The 20,731-nt window shown below is 39.5% G+C and overlaps 1 protein-coding gene across 2 annotated transcripts; it reads left to right on the top strand.

Annotated features, from left to right (window-relative positions):
- Window positions 1-10,189: 10,189 nt before the first annotated feature.
- LOC103696508 (uncharacterized) lies at window positions 10,190-14,447 on the top strand. Of its 2 annotated transcripts, none has more exons than XM_017840460.5 (4): window positions 10,190-12,434; window positions 12,679-12,862; window positions 13,256-13,310; window positions 14,113-14,447. In XM_017840460.5, the coding sequence occupies exons 1-4, from the start codon at window positions 10,687-10,689 to the stop codon at window positions 14,127-14,129; spliced, it is 2,004 nt and encodes a 667-aa protein (XP_017695949.4). In that variant the 5' UTR covers window positions 10,190-10,686; the 3' UTR covers window positions 14,130-14,447. The 2 variants fall into 2 exon arrangements, with proteins under 2 accessions (XP_017695949.4, XP_088574059.2); XM_088717933.2 differs by having other exon boundaries at window positions 10,200-12,434; window positions 13,695-14,420.
- Window positions 14,448-20,731: the final 6,284 nt, after the last annotated feature.

Here is a 20,731-nt window from a genome sequence, read left to right as displayed (position 1 = left end):
AGGCTTCACACTTGCAAGAAAGCTCTTACAGTTTCTTTTCCAATGCCCCGTCTTGCCGCAGTGGAAACAGGTACCGGGTCCAGAGATTTTCTTTTCCTTCTTCTTTTTGATGCGACTCTTAGGGTTTAATTTTTTCTTTGAACCCTTGTTGTCCGATTTCTTCTTTGAGCTCTCACCAACAAGAAGGATCGGACCCTTGTCCTTCTTGATGTGAGACTCTACTATTTTCAGCATATTTAGAAGCTCAGGCAGGGAGGAATTCAGTTTGTTCATGTGATAATTCACAACAAACTGCGAGAATGAGTCGGATAGTGATTGCAGGATCAAATTCTGACTGAGCTCACTGTCCATAGCAAAGCCAAGTTGACTCAATCGAGTGATCAAGTCTATAACCTTTAAACAGTGGTCTTGCACAGACGATTCCTCGATCATTCTAGCACGGAACAACTGCTTAGATATCTCATATCTAGCAGTTCTGCTCTGCTCACCATATAACTCCTTCAAGTTAAGGAGTATGGAGTGAGTATCCATGCTATCATGCTGCCTCTGCAATTCATTATTCATAGAAGCAAGCATGATACATTTGACAGTCAAACTGTCATTTTTCCACATACGATATGTGGGCAATTCCTCCTCAGTTGCATCTTCCCCTGCCGACCCTAGGTCAGGGGTTTCAAGAATGTAGAAAGTTTTTCTTGTGTGAGAACAATCTTTAAATTCCTCAACCAGTTCACATAGTTGGGACCAGTCAATTTGTTTGTATCTAAGATACCTCTAAGTGAGAGTGAAGATGCCATTTTTGCAGAATTAATCTATAATTACAAAGAACACTAATATAAGCAGACCAATCATGATGACATGTATTCAATCAGACAAGGACTTTTATCTAATTGTTACTCCCACTATTTTTATCGAATATCATAACCCTCTAGTATGATGAACGAGAAAATACTAATTTTCTTAGTGAGGTTGAGATCCAAATTCCTTATAAAAGATCTTGTGGGAATCACAACAAGCCCTTATAAGTTCAAAGGTAGGAAACTCTTTCCAATTGCATCCCATGCAATTTCCAACTTTATTCTGTCCTCTAGCACACATATAGTCTTGTGGGAATCACAACAAACTATCGTGTCTAGTTAAGTCAAACCGTTCATTTTTATACAGTCATATTTGAATAATGCTGCCCTTGTGGGAATCACAACAAGGCAACATATTAAAATATGCCATATGCATCATATGCACCAAGATATTACAATATCAATCCCTAATACTAGCCTTGTGGGAATCACAACAAGCTAGCGTAGATATTAACATAATAATATCTAAGCATGAAGGAAGGACCTTTATAGTGTTATATCAGTAATTAGCTTTTCCATGGAGGTCAATCAAATAGTTGGCCAGGTAAGTAGATGGGAGGCTCTCCTAACTTAGTAAGGTCCTAATTAAATAACCACCTGTAGCCTCTTTCCTAGACACCAACTTAGTCAATTGATTCAGAATGGCTCAGCTTAAAACAATTAACACTATGACTTAATTATGAATTTAGTGAGGGCTTTCAAATATTAGTATCTTACTAACATTAAGCTCAACCATAAAGGACAATCAAATAATTGGCCAGGAAAGCAGGTGGGAGGCACCCCTCACTCAGAGAGTGAGGTCCTAATTAAGTAACCACCTGTGGCTTCCTTCCTAGACACCAACTGAGTCGATTGTTCCAGAATGGGTCAGCCCAAAGTTTTCATACTACTATATTGGTCTCATTGCACATTCTATAATTTAGCACTAGCAATTATACTGTGCTACAACATGAATATAACACTATCTCATGGCATAAACTAATCATGCATACAAACAACCTAGCTATCTCATAGCATCAAGATAATAGCATGTATTATCATTTGGTTAAAAGGATTAAGGTGGCTCTGATACCACTGTTGGGTTTTCCAGTGCGCTAGGGCGCAGCGGAAGATACGGGATTATAAAATTTTCTTATAAAACCCATTATATGAAACCCTAATAAGCCAAGATCACCTTAATAGTATAACCAAATAATATAGAAAATATAATCTTTGTATAGAAGAATACCTATCACGCTATATCCAATATGTCTGAAGATGTCCTAAGGTGCCCAAATGTTCACCCTCCGATGTTGATCCACATAGGAATGGGTTCAAGACTCTAGCTCCACCAAAACTTGATTCTAATTGTTCAATCCTTCCAAAGGATTTAATTAGCTGATTTTCCTTCACTTCCTTCTTCCTTTCTACCTCTAAAACATTCACTAGCCTTTTTGTCCTAAAGAAGACCCTTTTGTCTTGGGTTAGGACAAAAGAGAGAGGCTTGTAAGAAAGAAGGGATAAGGGAGAGAGAAGGAGAGACTTTTTCTTTGATAATCTTTAGAACCCCAAGGCACCTCCTTATTTATAAGAGATGGAGGGATGCATCATAAAGGGATGCATCCCATCCACACACCTCATCATGATGAGGCATGTGCCAAGAGAGGCATCCCATCATGATGGGGTGCTAAGGAGAAGGGTGTATCAACTTCTTTCTCATGTCTCCCTCTTAAATTCTGATGATCCAAGGGCCCAAATGCAGTGAACCAAAGCCAATGGTCCAGATCTAGGCGCCATCTAATGGTCCAGATCAAGGCATCATCATCCAGGGTGCCATCCAATGGTCCAGAAGCAAGATCCATCACAGATGGTCTAGATTCAGGCGCTGAGCAACGGTCCAGATCTTTCATCCAGAGAGCCATCCAGTGGTCCAGATTCAGGCGCTGACCAATGGTCCAGATCTTTCATCCAGAGAGCCATCCAGTGGTCCAGATTCAGGCGCTGACCAATGGTCCAAATCCTTCATCCAGGAATCCATCCAATGGTCCAAATGAAGGCGCCAACCAGTGGACCAGATCCTTCATCCAGGAAGCCATCCAATGGTCCAGATGAAGACGCCAACCAGTGGACCAGATCCTTCCTCCAGGGAGCGATCCAATGGTCCAGAAGTGAAGGCCCTATCAAACCCAATCCAATTGGATTTAACCAACTTAAAGAAAATATTAAACCTAATCAAATCAGGTCTAATTAAAGCCAAATGGGTTCCAACTCTTGGCTAACCCATATTAGGTCATGATCTAATCATATTAGATCAACCTAACCTAAGAATCAGATTCGAATTTAATTTGAATCAGAAGCTAGGGTTTGCAACACATGCTAGCATGTTCATCTTGCAAACATGATCTAATCCAATTAGACCCTTGATCAATTTCCTTGTGTGTGACCCATTGGGTTCCTTATCTTAGCCAGCAGTAGGTGCAGGTGCAAGTTGACCTAACCTGATTAGAATACCTCTAATCCAATTTAGGTTCAATTTAGTGCTAAACCTGACTTAGCAATCAGAACCTTTCTGATGCTTTGATCTAATCAAACTCTTTGATCCGATCAACCCACAAGACATGATTGATATCTAGCAACGTCTCATGTCTACCCGGAAGATGAGGAGTGTATTGGACAAATCCAAACATACCCTTCAGTGGCAAGTTACCGTGTAATTTAATCCCTCAGTCATACTACATCCTGAATAAGTGCATGAGTATGGATCAATATCAAACTCAATCACTTATTCATGTCTCTCTCAATCTTTTATATGATAATTCAAACAATGAAACATTAGAAACTCTTTCTAATATTCATTTTGGTTTGATCAAAGGCTTCTTGAATCATCATAAGATTAGAGTAAGTAGGATGTTACCTTCTCTTACTAGAAGTGACTGATTCCTTGTTGACCTACTCACAACCTTCGTACAAAATCCACCATATCCAGAATACCCCGTACACAACGCAATGTCGTGAATGAGGGTAAACCAAAACATAGCTTCAAGTGCATAAGGTACCATGGTGATCTCAGATCTAAGGATCACTTGCACAACTCCCACTATGAGAACCATCTTTTGATAATTAAGTAAGAATCCATAAGATGTTCTCATAGCTGGTCATTTCAGTGAACTCATTCGTCTAATGAGCACCCACATCTTTGTATTAGTGTCTCACACAAGTGATTGTGAGATCAATCACCCTCTACATCGAGCATACATAAGATGTGCCAGTCTTTCCGGTAATATTGATCCCCGACTCAATATACCAATTTGACTGGAAATATTCTAAATTAGAATTTTAGGATTTTAGGTCTCACTGGTATGATCTTATCATAATCCTAAAACCAATGTCCTAATTTATGGGGTTCATCATCCAATAATAAAATAGATAAGCAGCAAATGATGAAACACAATGCCTTTATTGATATATATCGAGTGTCAAAGTACATGATTTGGAGGATTACAAAGAGAAACCCATCAAATGATTGGCTTATAGGGCATCTACTCTTTCAGTAGCCTACGTTCTCCACTGCTCCAAATCTCAATTAGGATGAACTGATTACAGAGATAGCACACACCCGAACGATCACAAGCGATCGCTCTACAAGATATTCACACAGAATTTCCTTTGCACAAGAAGTAGGATCCCAATCCTCTTCTTCTCTAGAACCCTAGCCTCACAAAACAAACAAGAGTCTCTCTCAAAATATACTGGAATAACATACCCTAGGGCTCTCATGAGTCCTATATATAGTCTCAAGACCTTCAGATGATCATAGCCGTCGAAACGCCACCAAAAAATACCAAAGAAAACTCGTCCGTATGATTTCCTGCGAGCTCGAGTCGACTCGACTGTAGTTCGAGTCGACTCGGGCACGTCTGGACAAATCCTAGTATAACTGGCACGATCTCAGGTTGACTTGACTGTAGCTCGAGTCGACTCGACGATGCTTCGAGTCGACTCGACCAACCTTCGGGTCGACTCTTACAGTCCAGACAGAAACATGGTTTTGCTCGGTCTTCTGGCCTTTCTCCACTCGGGTCGACTCGACTGTTCCCGAGTTGACTCGACTGTAGCACGAGTCGACTCTGACAGTCCGCCAGATAGAACTATGCAGAATTGATTCTCCTTCAATTCTCTTCATCACCAATGGTCTCCACATACCCCAACAATAAAGAGATGCATCCTATCCACACACCTCATCATGATGAGGCATGTGCCAAGAGGGGCATCCCATCATGATGGGGTGCTAAGGAGAAGGGTGTATCAAGCTTTAGAAAAAGCCGTATCTAATGATACGCTTCTTTCTCACGTCTTCCTCTTAAATCCTGATGATCCAAGGGACCAAATGCAGGAAACCAAAGCCAATGGTCTAGATCTTGTTGGGAACCCGCCCATGCCGCAGAAAAATTTTAAAAAATTTAGATGCAGCGGAAGAGGCATGCGCGGGATCAACCGTTCATCGCATGAACATTGTTTAAAACCGTTCGTAGATAGATAAGGATTAAAAACTTTTAAATAACATTAGAAGATCAGATCTTCACCTTGTGCGGGTAGATCATCACCGCAAACTGATGATCATGGTTTTGGATGAAGGTTCGCTTGAAGCCGTTCAAGTGCCCGGCCTCTACGGGTATCCACACGAAGCAAGAACCGATCAAGCTTCTTTGTCTCCCCGGGGTGCTAGCTCCCTTGCAGAGACAACTTTTAATGGCTGATCTCCTCTCTTTCTTTCAACTCTTGAATGTGCTTGAGAGGAGGAAGAAGAAGGATGAAGAATAGTAAAGGAACAAAACCCCTGCAGCCTTCTTTCTTTTCTTTGCGTTGGAAGGAGGAAGGGAGGATGAAGAGGCCACCTTTCTTTTTCTTTCTTTGCTTGCGGCTGAACCAAGGAAAGGGGAGGAGAGGGGGCCACGAATTGGAGAGGGAGAGGGCTTCAATGATGCCCTAGGTCAGCCCCCACGCCTCCTCTTAAATAGCATGTGGAGCTCCTACTTTGTAGGAGCTCCTTGATAAACTTCCAAGAGGGGCGCCGGCCCCTCTTTGCCGCACCAAGCAAGGAAAAGGAGGAGGGGCGTGTGCCCCTCCTTCATGGTTAACCTAATCCTCCTTTAAGGAGGATTAGGAAGGTCACTCATGGTTAGGTCCAAATCTAATTAGGCTTGGAGCAAGGGTGAACCAATTTGGGTTTAATCTAGGTAAGTCCTAATCCAATTAGAACTTAATGAACCATGACTCAATTGAACCCTTCAATCCTAATCCAATTAGGAGTCTTGTTGATTCATTAGATTAATAATTAATTAGGACTTAAGAAATTCTAATCCAATTAGAACTTATTTAATTTTGGTGCTAATCCAATTAGGACTCTAATTTGAATCCGAAGTCCTAATCCGATTAGGAATCTAGGAATCCTACTCCAAGTAGGAATCCAATTTTAATTCAAAACTCCTAATCTAATTAGGATTGTTGGAATCCTACTCCAAGTAGGAATTCCAGTCCTACTCCAATTAGGATTTCCAGTCCTAATCCAATTAGAACTCTAGGAATCCTACTCGAAGTAGGATTTGTGTTTAAGTCCAATTAATTAATTCCATTGTTCCTTCTTCAACTGAATATCAATCGAATTGATTACTTGTGATTTCTAATCACGATTCAACCATCGGATCGGTTAATACTTCTAGTGTGTGTGACCCCATAGGTTCTATTCTAACTGGTAGTGAGATATATTGTGATCTCTATCACAATATCATTGAAAACTCCTTTCAATGGATTGGAATGATTCCAACTCTACTCATTAGGGTTTATCGATCATCGAGATAATCTCTGTGAGTCTCACCATCCACCAGTGACACCTAGCAGCATGTAGTGGCTACCCAGTAGAATAGAATGATGAACCTCTAGGTGCAGTTATCATGTGATACAGTCCTTCTATCGTGGATCCCTACAAGACGGAGGTCATGGATAACTCGTCAAACCCCTTCGTCTGTCATATGTCAAGATTTATTCGACTTAAGTTCGAGAGCGGAGAACTCTTTCTCCACTGTGCAATCTGCCCCGGCCGAGGTCTTACGAACTCAGTCTTATAAATCACATAGGATCTCTCCTTATCTATCAAGGTCGATAGATTCCTTATAGGTGCATACCCTACTCCTACAGTGAACCTATTGCAGCCAATCTACACTGCATGGACCCATATGGCTAGAGACCATGTATATGTGCAGTCGAACTACAATAACCTCACTGTGAGTAGCCGAAGCATCGCAGGTCAAAGGACCAGTCACACTACTGCAACATCAAGCAAGTCACTGACGAGTGGATAGACATCCAAGTGACTTCTTATCTTGGTCACGCTCAGTACCCTTATTCTCTAACAAGCACCTGCACTATTACTTCAGTGTCTCCACACCGTGGACTCGAGTCTCGTCCATCCATAGGAAAAGTAATGTGTGCACTGATCTCATCGGATCGATCACCATCCTCGTGATGATCCATCGATCAGGAACCTTTTAGAAATTAACCACTAATGATACATGGCTCAAATTCTTAACTCTTAAGAATACGCATCATCATCTTATTAATTCTTTGGACGATTCATAGACACATAAACAATATGAATAAAAAGATGCCTTTTATTTATTCAATAATAAATAGTCAAGTACAAAATTATGTCCCTAGAATTAATAATGTGTCAGCCAGATTGGCTTCTAGGGCATATATCTAACAGATCTAGGCACCATCTAATGGCCCAGAACAAGCGCTGACCAATGGTCTAGATCTTTTATCCAGAGAGCCATCCAGTGGTCCAGATTCAGGCGCTGACCAATGGTCCAGATTTTTCATCCCGGGAGCCATCCAGTGGTCCAGAATAAGGCGCCAACCAGTGGACCAGATCCTTTATCCAGGAAGCCATCCAATGGTCCCGATGAAGGCACCAACCAGTGGACCAGATCCTTCATCCAGGGAGCGATCCAATGGTCCAGAAGTGAAGGCTCTATCAAACCCAATCCAATTGGGTTTAACCAACTTAAAGGAAACATTAAACCTAATCAAATCATGTCTAATTAAAGCCAAATGGGTTCCAACTCTTGGCTAACCCATATTAGGTCATGATCTAATCATATTAGATCAACCTAATCGAAGAATCAGATTCGAATTTAATTTGAATCAGGAGCTAGGGTTTGCAACACGTGCTAGCATGTTCATCTTGCAAACATGATCTAATCCAATTAGACGCTTGAGCAGTTCCCTTGTGTGTGACCCATTGGGTTCCTTATCTTAGCCAGTAGTAGGTGCAGGTGCAAGTTGACCTAACCTGATTAGAATACCTCTAATCCAATTTAGGTTCAATTTAGTGCTAAACCTGACTTAGCAATCAGAACCTTTCTGATGCTTTGATCTAATCAAACTCTTTGATCCGATCAACTCACAAGACAAGATTGACGTCTAGCAACGTATCATGTCTACCCGGAAGATGAGAAATGTATTGGACAAATCCAAACATACCCTTCAGTGGCAAGTTACCGTGCAATTCAATCCCCCAGTCATACTACATCCTGAATAAGTGCATGAGTATGGATCAATATCAAACTCAATCACTTATTCATGTCTCTCTCAATCTTTTATATGATAATTCAAATAATGAAACATTAGAAACTCTTTCTAATATTTATTTTGCTTTGATCAAAGGCTTCTTGAATCATTATAAGATTAGAGTAAGTAGGATGTTACCTTCTCTTACTAGAAGTGACTAATTCCTTGTTGACCTACTTACAACCTTCGTACAAAATCCACCATATCCAGAATACCTCGTACACAACGCAATGTCGTGAATGAGGGTAAACCAAAACATAGGTTCAAGTGCACAAGGTACCATGGTGATCTCAGGTCTAAGAATCACTTGCACAACTTCCACTATGAGAACCATCTTTTGACAATTAAGTAAGAATCTATAAGATGTTATCATGGCTGGTCATTTCAGTGAACTCATTTCTCTAATGAGCACCTACATCTTTGTATTAGCGTCTCATCCAAGTAATTGTGAGATCAATCACCCTCTACATCGAGCATACATAAGATGTGCCAGTCTTTCTAGTAATATTGATCCCCAACTCAATATATCAATTTGACTAGAAATATTTTAAATTAGGATTTTAGGATTTTAGGTCTCACTGGTATGATCTCATCATAACCCTAAAACCAATATCCTAATTTATGGGGTTCATCATCCAATAATAAAATAGATAAGCAGCAAATGATAAAACATAATGCCTTTATTGATATATATCAAGTATCAAAGTACATGATTTGGAGGATTACAAAGATAAACATATCAAATGATTGGCTTATAGGACATCTACTCTTTCATAATGTTAGCATGATTTAGGAATCACATAACAATCTATATTAGTCCATAATATTTTCTTAGGGATGACAATTGGGCCGAGTTGGATATATACAAATCGGATTAGATACAAGATAGATCAAAAATTTGTCAACCCGAATCTAAACTGTACATTAAATATGTCAAAAATTCAAATATAAGCCTGGTCATTTTTATAAATAGGGAGCCTAAGTTTACCTCCAATGGGTTGAATCAAGTTAAACGGATTAAACGAGTTAAGCACTGCCACATCAATATTTTCGTTTGTTAGCGTGATCTATCCGTCTATTTTTTTATATATATATGCGCTAATATATATAATTGTTAAGATTTACCGAATGTGAAAGTATAAATATATATTTTTCTTTCTCCAACTCTCTCTTTCCTTTCTTCCAACATAGCTTATGTTCAAATTATTTTTACTGTGATTTAATGCTAAAGCCTGATAGATTAATAAAATAATTATAAAATCTAATTTGATCCAATCCTGATGAAAAAGAATTGGATTTAAATTGTTTTCCTCTCCAATCCAACCAGACTCGTTTGCACTCCAATACACCAAGCGCCAAGGCACAACTCCCTTATATGTGTTTAGGCAATCTGGAGATAAAATTTTAAAATATTTCATGCCACGAGGCCTCATCTGGAGCTCCAGGTGCAAGTTAATGGCGTGAGCTTGCGTCACATCACACATAAAGCGCGCCATCTGTTTCAAAGCCACGCGGCATCCTTCGGCCGCTCACGGGCGAGGCGCGCCTACACGTAGACGTCCGAACGACCCTTCTTCCTCCGAACGCCGCATAATATTTCCTACGCGTACACTGAAAACCAACCATCCAAATTCCCGGCGGTTTTCCGGATTAGCTACTCACCACCGTCCATCACGACATCTAGAAATAATAGAAAACAATAAACGGCAAATCCATTTTCCTGCATAGAAATTTGTATGACGACTACTCCAGAATCTTAAAAATCGAACTGTCATCGGGCGAGGAAGAGAAGCTTTCGTCTTGGAACGAAAGCCATGGACTGAACCCCAACGTCCGATCTTTCCGAACGAGAAACGAGAGGTTTGGTGTCGAACTCATCGCCAAAATGAGATCCATTTGGCTGTCTGGTGGATAATTTTGCATTAAATTTCTTCCCAGAATGATCGAATGGCCACCCATTTCTTGTTTTTAGATCTCATAATCAGGGTTCCGGATCGATCTTGGTGGAGAAAATGTTCATCCGGAGCTGAATCCAGGTCATAAAATTGGTACATTTTGGTTGATTCTTCGGAAAAGTTTTGGGTTTGCTTGGTAGATGATCGATTGGCGAAGGAAACCTTGCTGGCTCGAGGTGGAATTAGGGATTTCTGAGCTCAATCGAGTGGTTTTCTTTGTCGAAAGACGCCATTAAGGCTTGATCGATTTGGAGGTGGAAAGAAGAATGCAAGAAAGACACCGAAGCCCGGCACCCCGGCGGATCTCGCCGGAGAGCCCCGTCAGGGGGCAGAGGAAGTTCAAACCCTATTCAAATTACCGAAATTTTCAGCGGAGAAGCTTTGATGGAGACCAGCCGAAGCGGTGCTCGGATTCCCCGCCCCAAAAGACTGATGTCTGGATCGAAGCTGGCCGGCTGGCGGCCGAATACTTGGTGTCTAAGGGCCTGCTGTCCCCGAGCTTGCTCCCGGGGCAATCGCCAAGAAAGGAGGATAACAAGGTATTGAAGGAGAAAGAAAGGGACTCTCTGGTGCCGGAGAGCAGGACTTCGGCATTTGCTCGGCTTGGGAATGCCTTCCCAGAAGTGGGCCATGGGAGGAGGAGGAGAAATGATGATGACCATGACAGAATGGGATCAAGGAATTATTTGAGGAGGAGAATGGGGCACTATAGTAGAGGCCAAGGTTCAAGTTGGCTCCGAGACAATGTAAGGAATGCGCGATGGATAGAAAGATCTTCGAGATATTCTAATTCTGGGGATGAGGACAATGATTTTGCTCCTCACTTCCATAGGAGCCGGTGGAGCGGATTTGATAAAGGCAGAGGCAGTGCGATGAGATCACCTGCAGATGAAGGATACTCCAGAAGTGATCGCATAAGCCAATTGAGATCAGAAAAGGAGGATGTTGATGAAATCAGATCGAAAGTGAGTTCCTCTAGAGTCAAGAGAGATCGTTCAATTGTGTCTAGGTGGGATTTGAATGAAGGGGATGATGATGGTACAACATTTAATTCAGTAAATGCTGATGAATTGAAGAGCGATTCAAGCTCCGATTTGAAGAAGAAAGATATAGCAGTGGAAGATCGACCACAAAGAATGGATGATAATAATTTGTGGAACATAATCAGCCCATTGAAAGTGCCCAAGAAACCCCGATCATCCGTGCGACTGAAAAGCCCAAAATTTGATCAAGTTGATCAAGGACCCACCACCGAGGCAAAGATTACTTTAGGAGCTACTGCCAAAGAAGCCTTCAAGGTGGCCCTGGAAGAAGATTTGGATATGAATATAATTAACAGCTCAAAATGCCATGAACCCGTCCTTTCTGCTATTCAATCTGTCCAGCCTGCGGAGGAATCTGTGAAACTGCAATATGAATCAATTGAGAGGCCATCAGGTTTAGGGACATTTAGACCAATTGTCGATATGAGAGAGGAGGTAAGTTTTGTACAGTGCAGCAACGAAACAGAGGGAATCAAGCATCAAAGACACTCATCTTCTTCCAGGATAGCTCAGGAGAATGAGCACTCTTGCTTGCATGGCTTAAGTGCGAAACCGTCAAACCCATATGATGAGAACCTCTCACTGGTAAAAGAAATGGTTGATGTAGCAGAGCCAGAGAAGTTGGAAGATCCTGTTTTATTGTCAAAAAATAAATCTGAAGTTAATGTTATGCTTGAAGAAGAGAAGCAGCTTCCGCACAGTTCATGTAGAAACTTTGATCTTAACATTATGGAAACTCCTGAAATAACTGAGATTCCTGATGATCCTACTGGTGACCATCTCCATACTTCTCTCCCTGCTTTGGAGACTGAAAAGAAACTACCCATATATCCTGGCTTTTTGATGGGTAACACTACCAATGCCGATTATGAACACAGGCAACTTGTCAACAATGAAAAAGTAATGGAAGTCATTAATGTGGAGGATGAGTCCCCAGCAGAGGACAATGTCTGCAATCATTTAAAATCTAAGTAAGTTTCCTTTTTAGGCAAAGTTTGTTTGCATATTTATTTTAGATAGTCCATGCATGAAAATTAAGATAATTTTGACTGATAGCTGTAATTTTCTTGACAAACTAATCTTGGATATTTTTATTCCTTCTTTAGTCTTTTGTGTTGTATATAAAGTTTGGTGGTATTATATTTTGGTCTGTTCAGGTTGATTTGGTAGCTTCATATCTCATGGTCTTCCTGTATGTTTCATTTGCTGCAACAGTGAGACAATTTATTCAGGCCTGGATAACTTTCTGAGCCACACAGCGCATGTGGATCTTTCTGGCATTCAGGATGGTTGTTCCTTTTCGGTTTCTAATTATCTTGCAACTGCTACCTTGGGGCATCCATCGACACAGCCAAACCTTAGTGACCTGCCAACAGGAATGAGTCCTCATGATGCAGTGGTATGTTATCGATATTATTGTCACATTCATTCTTTTCAATGAATGCTATGTTCCAGCTAACGGTTTGATACTTAGTATGATAAGCATTAAATTCTGATCACCACCAAGTCTAGCCTTACTTGCATCTGTTTAGCAAAACTGGCAATATTCTGTAGCTAGACATATATTGTAGTTGAAACATATATATTCATCATTCATGTATCAAGTAAATACTCTATTCACCAATTAACAGTTTGATATTTAAGTATGGTAAGCATTAAATTCCTTTTGTGTGGGGATGGTCTTATTTGCAGTCTGCTTGGTGAAGTCCTCAATATTCTTTAGCCTTGTACTTGTAGTTGACATATTTACATGGTGATGAATTCATTAAGCAACTTTTTCTTCTTATTACAGGCAATTCCTGTTGATGATGATCCAATATATATGTCGCTTGAAGAAATCCCATTTGGTATGCTGGAACATACTTGCTAGTTTTTCCTTGAGCTTAATATATCCTGTTCCTTCTCTATCTATCAATTGAACTTCTTTAATCCATTAACTTGCTTACTTGTTAAATATTAAATCTTTAAATTGTCATTAATTTTCTTTATAGTTTTATTTTTCTACTCATTGGTGGGAATATCATAGAGATGTAAAGCAATATAACGAGGATCCTTTTTTTTCTGTTGAACTTCCAGGAAGCAGGCAAAAAAATCTTTGTGATGCTTGTGCATTTAAGATGTTTATTTATCTGTGCCTGTCAAAATAAAAAAAGAAGATGTTTATTTATCTATTTATCTATCTTTCTTCAGCAACTGGAATCTATCTTGAGAAGCATATAATATTTTTACAGGCTATGTGGGAGCATTAGATTAGCCATCTCAAAGACATGGAGAACTCTTTCAAGCCAATTCATTGGTATCAGCATTGTGTTGGGCTGTCAGTTCATCTTTCTCCAAGCCATTATCTGGATAGCTATACAGTATCTTCTTTTTTTTTTTTTTTATTAGTTGCTGTCATCTTTGTCCGAGATCCATTTGGTCATAGATCTGTAGGCCGGTAGGTCCTTCTATAGTTCAATGGTTGTAGCTTCTTGTCAATTTCAACATATTTCCATCCTATAAGTTTTGCTTTTTGTGTTAATTGCCACTTAATTATTTGAGAACGTGAATCTTCCTGTTAGGTAATTATGGAGACAAGTGCATGATATTCACTGTTAGCATTTGGCCTCTAATTTGTTCCATTTGGATGTTGTAATATTTTTTATGCAGGAATCTTACATACATGATCACTCACAAGCTCACCATGCACTCAACTGGCAATACCAAACACACACAGACATAGACAAAAGAAATGATGAAGTGTACAAGGGTTAATGATCTTTGATAGTCAGCACTGGTGTACTTGCTGTTTACGTAACATTCATGTGACATGCATGAAGAAGAATTACTTTTCCAACATTCTACTTGGATTTTATTTGAACTGTGTTAGAATTTGACAAGTTTTTCATTCGGCAATTTCTTGTTTTTTACAGTTGAATGTGGATGATTAAAAAAAAAAGGAATTCTTTTGGATGATATAAGTATGGTTTTGCCCTTTGCTTTCATATAAACCATAATTTTCTCTATTTGTGCATCTTATTCCTTGTGGTGGCAGGTTTTTGCAGTTATGATCAATGACAACTAGAAATTATAAATTCACATATACTGAATATTCTAATGTACATTGAGCTAGATGTTATAGACATGGATCAATTACGGTGAACTTCTTAGGACTCTTCAGTTGGCACTCCAGTCATGGGATATCTTGTGTTGAAATCTAACTCTTTAAAATTAGGTCAACACAAACACTAATTTGGAATCGAAGTGGGTCATTATTGATCATTAGAGTTTTCTTCATTATAGACCTCAGTCAACTGACAGATTCAAAGATTCGTGGGTTTATGGCCATCTCAAGGCGCATCCTAAGGCTAATACATACCAACCTAAAGTGTTCTGGTGAGTCTTATTGGCTAGATTTCCCTTATCATACGGATTTCAGTGAAGAGCTTAATCAAACTAAAATTTGTCACCTTGAAATACCATCATGCTCTCTCAATGTCCAGTGATGCTACTGATTGGTAATGTCTTTCACTTTCCTCATTTTCAGACAGGTGCTGTGTAGACCTAGGTATGCGAAAGGAGTTGTCTGGATTAATTAAAATTTATTCTCCACCATGACCCCAAGTAGTGTTCTTTGATAATTCATAGAATTACTGGACTACGTTGGTAGCTCAGTTGATTCTTGGCTATGCTCATTTAATATTTCCCATAATTAAAACAACTTTCTTTCATGGATTCACCGTTCTCTTGCTTATATACAACAAGAAGAGGGAATGAGGGATTCTCTCTTTTGATTTACAGTTTTTAGTATAATCTTTTGCCATCCTTTGCATGTTTATACCTTTGTGCTGGTCTGAGCAAATCAAGATGTGGTTAAGGCAGAATCTATAAACCCAATTCCACAGACAGATTTTTTTGAGTAAAATCTAGAATTGAGTGCAATTCCCCGTACTACACTCTCATGTTTTTCCCTCTTCATCTAGACTCTTTCTGATTCTAGGATAACCTTAGAGAGTTATTTCTTTGATGCATGAAATGGATTTTATAACTATGCTACAATTTGTTTGCACTCCTCATTCAAAAAGAATCGAGGATTCTTCAATTTGGTGACCTTTTAATAATATATTAACTTTGTTGTCTCTATGTGTTTTCTGAAAGCTTTTACCTAAATCAGAATTTGATCAATCCTGTTAACTCCTCCACATCTTGTTATCTTTTCTCAATTCATCTCTGAAAAATGTACATCTCATGTTATTTTATCATTAATTGGGATATATCTTAATCTCAAAATACCAAAATTTTGCTGTTGTATATAACCATTTGGAGTATTTGAAGACTTATCTGGTCAAATATCAAGAGAGAATAATAACTTGAGAGGAGAAGAAATTGTAGAGTGCCGAACTAAGATAAAAAGTAAGCTGGGTCTTATGCCATATGGTTGGATAAAAGGGACATATTTGCACTGGAAATAGTTTGTTTTGATTACAGAATTGCATATGATATCATATTGGAGCCATCAGACCAATTCTACATATAATAGTATTCCTTGGTTTTTTCGACTCCTATGAGATCCATGTTGTCATCTTTGATCAGGCTAAGAAGCTTTCCTATTTTGGCTAGTGAATTCCTAATTACATACAGTTAAATGGATGATTAGCATAAACGAAAAATAGCTATCAAACTGAAACATATTATTTACGCCATGTTATGCGAGGGTAATCACAAAAAAGATACTTGATTCACAGGAGTAACAATAGGGCCTATTATAGTTGTCTTGATGAGACCTATCTGAAAAATCAATATCACATTCTTTCTATTGCTTCCTCAAGGTATATATAGTGTACCTGAACAATCATGTTGCGCAACTGCCCAATCACTATCCCACTCTTAATACTTGATGGGCTTCATCTGAGAAGCATGATTCCAGCTGTCCAATTCTTGTTCCACCTTATTTTGATCGGTACTCCTTGGAAAACCCAGATGGTAAAGACGCTGATCTGCTATTGCATTAGAGCCATAATGATGGTAGATGGCCTCCCTGCAATGCTGCAAAATATATTTGACCAATATATGGACTTGATTTTGGAATCCTAACATGAATCACCTCTCTCTCTCTCTCTCTCTCTCTCTCTGTATCAGTGTGTGCCTGTGCATGTGTGTGTGAAAAATCATCTATTTTGATAACTTCCAAGCAAGCTAGGTATAGCAAGAAATACCATTACTATATTGAGGTGGTTCTTCATATTGGGAAGTCCGGGGAGATAATTTTTTTTAAGAGGTTTTAATGGGGCCTTTCTTGTAGAAATTTTTTTCCCAGCATTTGGCTGGGGGCTTTTTCTTACTATGGAAGCATGGGAAAGTCAGTGACATTATTGATTCGAATCTCAGGGTAGATGGAAGTTAATGGGGCCTTTCTTGTAGAAATTTTTTCCCAGCATTTGTATTGCTTGCAATGAGAGTGTTTAGTTTTTATTGCTGTCTCCAAGTGCCCCTTTCATATATTTGAAGTGCTAAGATACTATTTATAGCAGTGGGCTTATGCTGGTTGGTGGCTTATAAGAAAATTTGATCTGTTACCAAAAAAAATCAGTCTTAAAACTTGTCAGTCCATTTGTAGCAGCTCATTACCTACTTGAACATCTGATGAACATGTTTGTGTCACTTCGTGTGGTAACTAGAGGTCACTTGTGTTTCTATGTGATCTGGATGATGCTTTTGTTGGATTATATAATAGACAAGGATAGTATGGGCACTCGACTATCGAAGTTGATTCCACTAGTAGTTATCTGGTGCTATCTAGAAGGACAGGAATGCTTCTTGTTAGGGGACTAATCCAGGTTGAACATGGACCGGCTGGATTGCTGCTTGATGCCAGTTGCATGCAAAATTCTTGAGACAAAAATACAGCACCTTTTATATAAATCAAAAATTTCACCAGCATGTTTTCTTTCCCCTCTTGAGGTTATCACCTCCCTCGTGTGTTCTGGAACCTACAACACCTGAAGAAAGATAACATGTAGATAGATCAATTAATGGTGTATCATATAAAAATAAAATTTTTGTTTCATATTTTATCAGTTGGCTTTAGGTGCGATCTAGATTGCTCACAACATTGCCAGTGGAACCTGTGTAATTATTATAGTTCCAATTATTTAGTTTGTTATATATTCTGTTTGATTCCATCTATGTCATATTGATACCTTGGTATTCCATCAAATCAGTTATGAGGTTGCTGCACAAGGGCAAAAACTTCTAACTTGATTACAGGTGGAATTATTTGTTTGTTCTTTTGTTCAAATGTTGCTTTTTTTCACAATTCTCTGAAATAATTTATTGCAATGTCTATGATGGTAACTTTACATTTAGATTTAAAAATGCAGCCTTACTATTTCTTCTGTTAGATAAAAACTTGTCCAACACCATCTCCAGGTTTATGGGTTCTACATTTAAGAGCCAGACTGCCTTACGCCAGAACCCATTTCCCTTCTCCTGTAAATTCCTCTGGATCAAAATGAATCATTGATCACATAGAGGTTTCTGGAACGACACTCTGTCTAATATGTGAGAATTGGGCCAAGTGGGCCTGTCTTGAATTACATTCGGCAGGCCAGCCGGCTTTAATTCAAATGCAACAAAAAAATTTGGGCAAAGAACGTGATCGCGATCCTTTGCCCTGTGTGTCTCCACTAATTCGATAAGGGCAAGGTAACCATGGCACCGGAGGCTGGTAGGAATGGCCATCGGCCATTAAGGATGCTGTCAACTGACAAATAGCTAGCCTTATCTATTCGTTAAGCTGAGCCTATCACGTCAAAAATCTTTTCTTTAAATCGCCCAGCCCCTCCGGATGATCCATCACCAAGTATCGGACCTTTAGAATCTCTCCTTTCTTCCTTATCTCTGAGGGCCTTCGTGCCGCCATGGTTAAGTGTCGCCACCCAAAACCTTATCTTCCTTTTTCTATGTTTTCTCCATTTAGAGTGTTGCCACCATAAAGCTCGCCGGAAGCTGTCATCTCCAACCAAGCTCCACTATCTCTGCCACCTTTGGTAACCCCCTCATCCTCTTGTTGTCCTTTTGGCCGAGGAAGCTGCCACCCAGGGTAGCTAGGGGCACTGCCCCTCTCCTCTCTTGCGCTATTTTCTGTGCAGACAGCTGAAGTGCCATTGCATAGCAAGGGTCTCGGCGACCTCGCCATAAGCCATGCTGCCCTCCCTCTTCCTCAGTTCACCCTATATATGAGGGTCTTTGATGACCAGACTTAGACCTCGAGTTACCAAGGACCTAGGCGTCCTATTCCTCCCCTTATTTTGTCTATCTCCACCTTCCTCCACCATCACCAACTACCACCCGTTGAGCATTGCCCGCCGCCACCGGTCCCTCTGCCACCGTCACAACTCGACTTCCATTTCCTTCTCCCAGCCTCTTCCCTTCACCCTCTTCCTCTTTCCCCTTCATCTTCATCATCTTCTTCTAATTTCTTTTATTTTCTTTCCATTTTTCTTCATTTATTATTTTTTATTATTTTTTTCCTTTTTTTCTCCCTAATTGTCATTTTCTCTTCTCTAACTCTTGCACCAGATAGCGTGAAATATTCATATCACCGACAGATCAACCGGAACTTCTTATTGAATCTAGATCAAATTTTCCTTTAATTAGTCTATTTTTTCTTTAATTGATAAATTAAATCTAACCTAGAAACTTTAATTCGACTCATGTGGAAACTCGAAAACCCGGATCTGGATAGCGAGGAGGCATGATGGAGATCGATTCCTTTACATTTAGGTAACCATGAACTCTATCTCATTGTGAAATACTTGCATTAGTGTTAGGTTATAATTAATTGTTAGATCCAAAGGGTGGTCCAGATCCCTGGACATTAGGCTAAATTTGGTGGCCTAGACATAAATTGAACGCTACCAGAAGATATTTCAAGTTATATGATGCCTTCAGAAGTCTAATTAGATATTTAATTATTTTAGGTTTTCAGACGATTTTTCTGATTGGTGAATTCAAGAGATTTTAGAGTGAAAATAGTAAGTTACCTCTACCCCCAATATTGTACATGATCTGATCTACATAATTTGGATATTAATATGTTGCTATTATGTTATGTTAAATTATGCATCGTATGTTCTCTACATGAAAAGGACTTGTAAAATACTAGATCAAGTATAACAAAATTTACTTGGGCATGCCTTATATTTTATTGCATCAATAAAGCGTTGATATTGTATACGTTATATGTTAATTTTGTTACTCTCTAGTCCGACTGTGATCATATGGGCTCAGGATTTAGTCCCTTCTAGGCCTCTAGTAGGGCGATCATTGGTGCATGCTAACTGACGATATGTTATAGTTAAGAGCTAGTTTTCTTTCAAGCCAAACTAGTTGGCGCTGATCACTCCACCAGGAATTAAAAGGAATAATATAATCAGAGTTATAAGATGGTTGAGTTTCTTACCCACAATGCTTTGTTTGTCCATATCATTGACCGTAGAGATTTCTATACCCACAAGCTCCTTCTAGAGGAAAGGAACAATGGTATATATTCTAAAATATGTTTAAATTTGCTTATCTTAGTAAAGAAAAAATTCAGATAAAAAGTTCGGCCTTAAAGTAGTGAATTATATTTCTTTATTATGAATTATAGCTTGGCCCGACCTGGATCCGAACCAGATCTGAAATGGACCCCATTTTTTTGGGTTGGGTCCGGATTATACATGGACCCGACCCGACCCGAATGATTTGTTGGGTCAAAAATTGTAGCTATGGACCCAATCCAAAGGAGAAACTAGGTTGGGTTAGGGTCACTCATGACCGGTCTGACCCGACCTATTTGCACCCCTAATTATTATTAAGTGATGTGGAGTAATTCTTTTGAATAATTATATTAGATTATTTGTTTCTACCATTGCATGAATTTGGTATGATGTGAATATGTATAAACCAAATAGCAGTCCTTGCATATCTTGTGGGGTTAAACCCTATGGTTATACGGCCGTCTGTCATGTGCTTGACTCCGGCCATCGGTTCAGGAAAGAGTTTGTTATTCGCTATTGGCTTGGTACGGCCTATACAACATTGGGCCATGACGGTTTTGGTAAGGTCTTGAATGGATGGTACCTATAACCAGACCCAACCATTGCAGTACTTTAGAGGAAGGAGAAAATTCTTCTCTTTTGAAAGGCTGCTACTTCAACTGCCTGAAATTCTGCTATTAGTGGGTCGACTTCCTCATCAACCCATGCTCCTAGTCAAACCGGCCAGAATCTTACTTCAGCCAAGT

Source organism: Phoenix dactylifera, chromosome 3, assembly GCF_051530095.1.
Source record: "Phoenix dactylifera cultivar Ajwa chromosome 3, Ajwa_hap1_PhDact_Kaust_v1.1, whole genome shotgun sequence".
Classification (NCBI taxonomy): Eukaryota; Viridiplantae; Streptophyta; class Magnoliopsida; order Arecales; family Arecaceae; genus Phoenix; species Phoenix dactylifera.
This window is presented reverse-complemented; position numbering and strand designations above follow the sequence as displayed.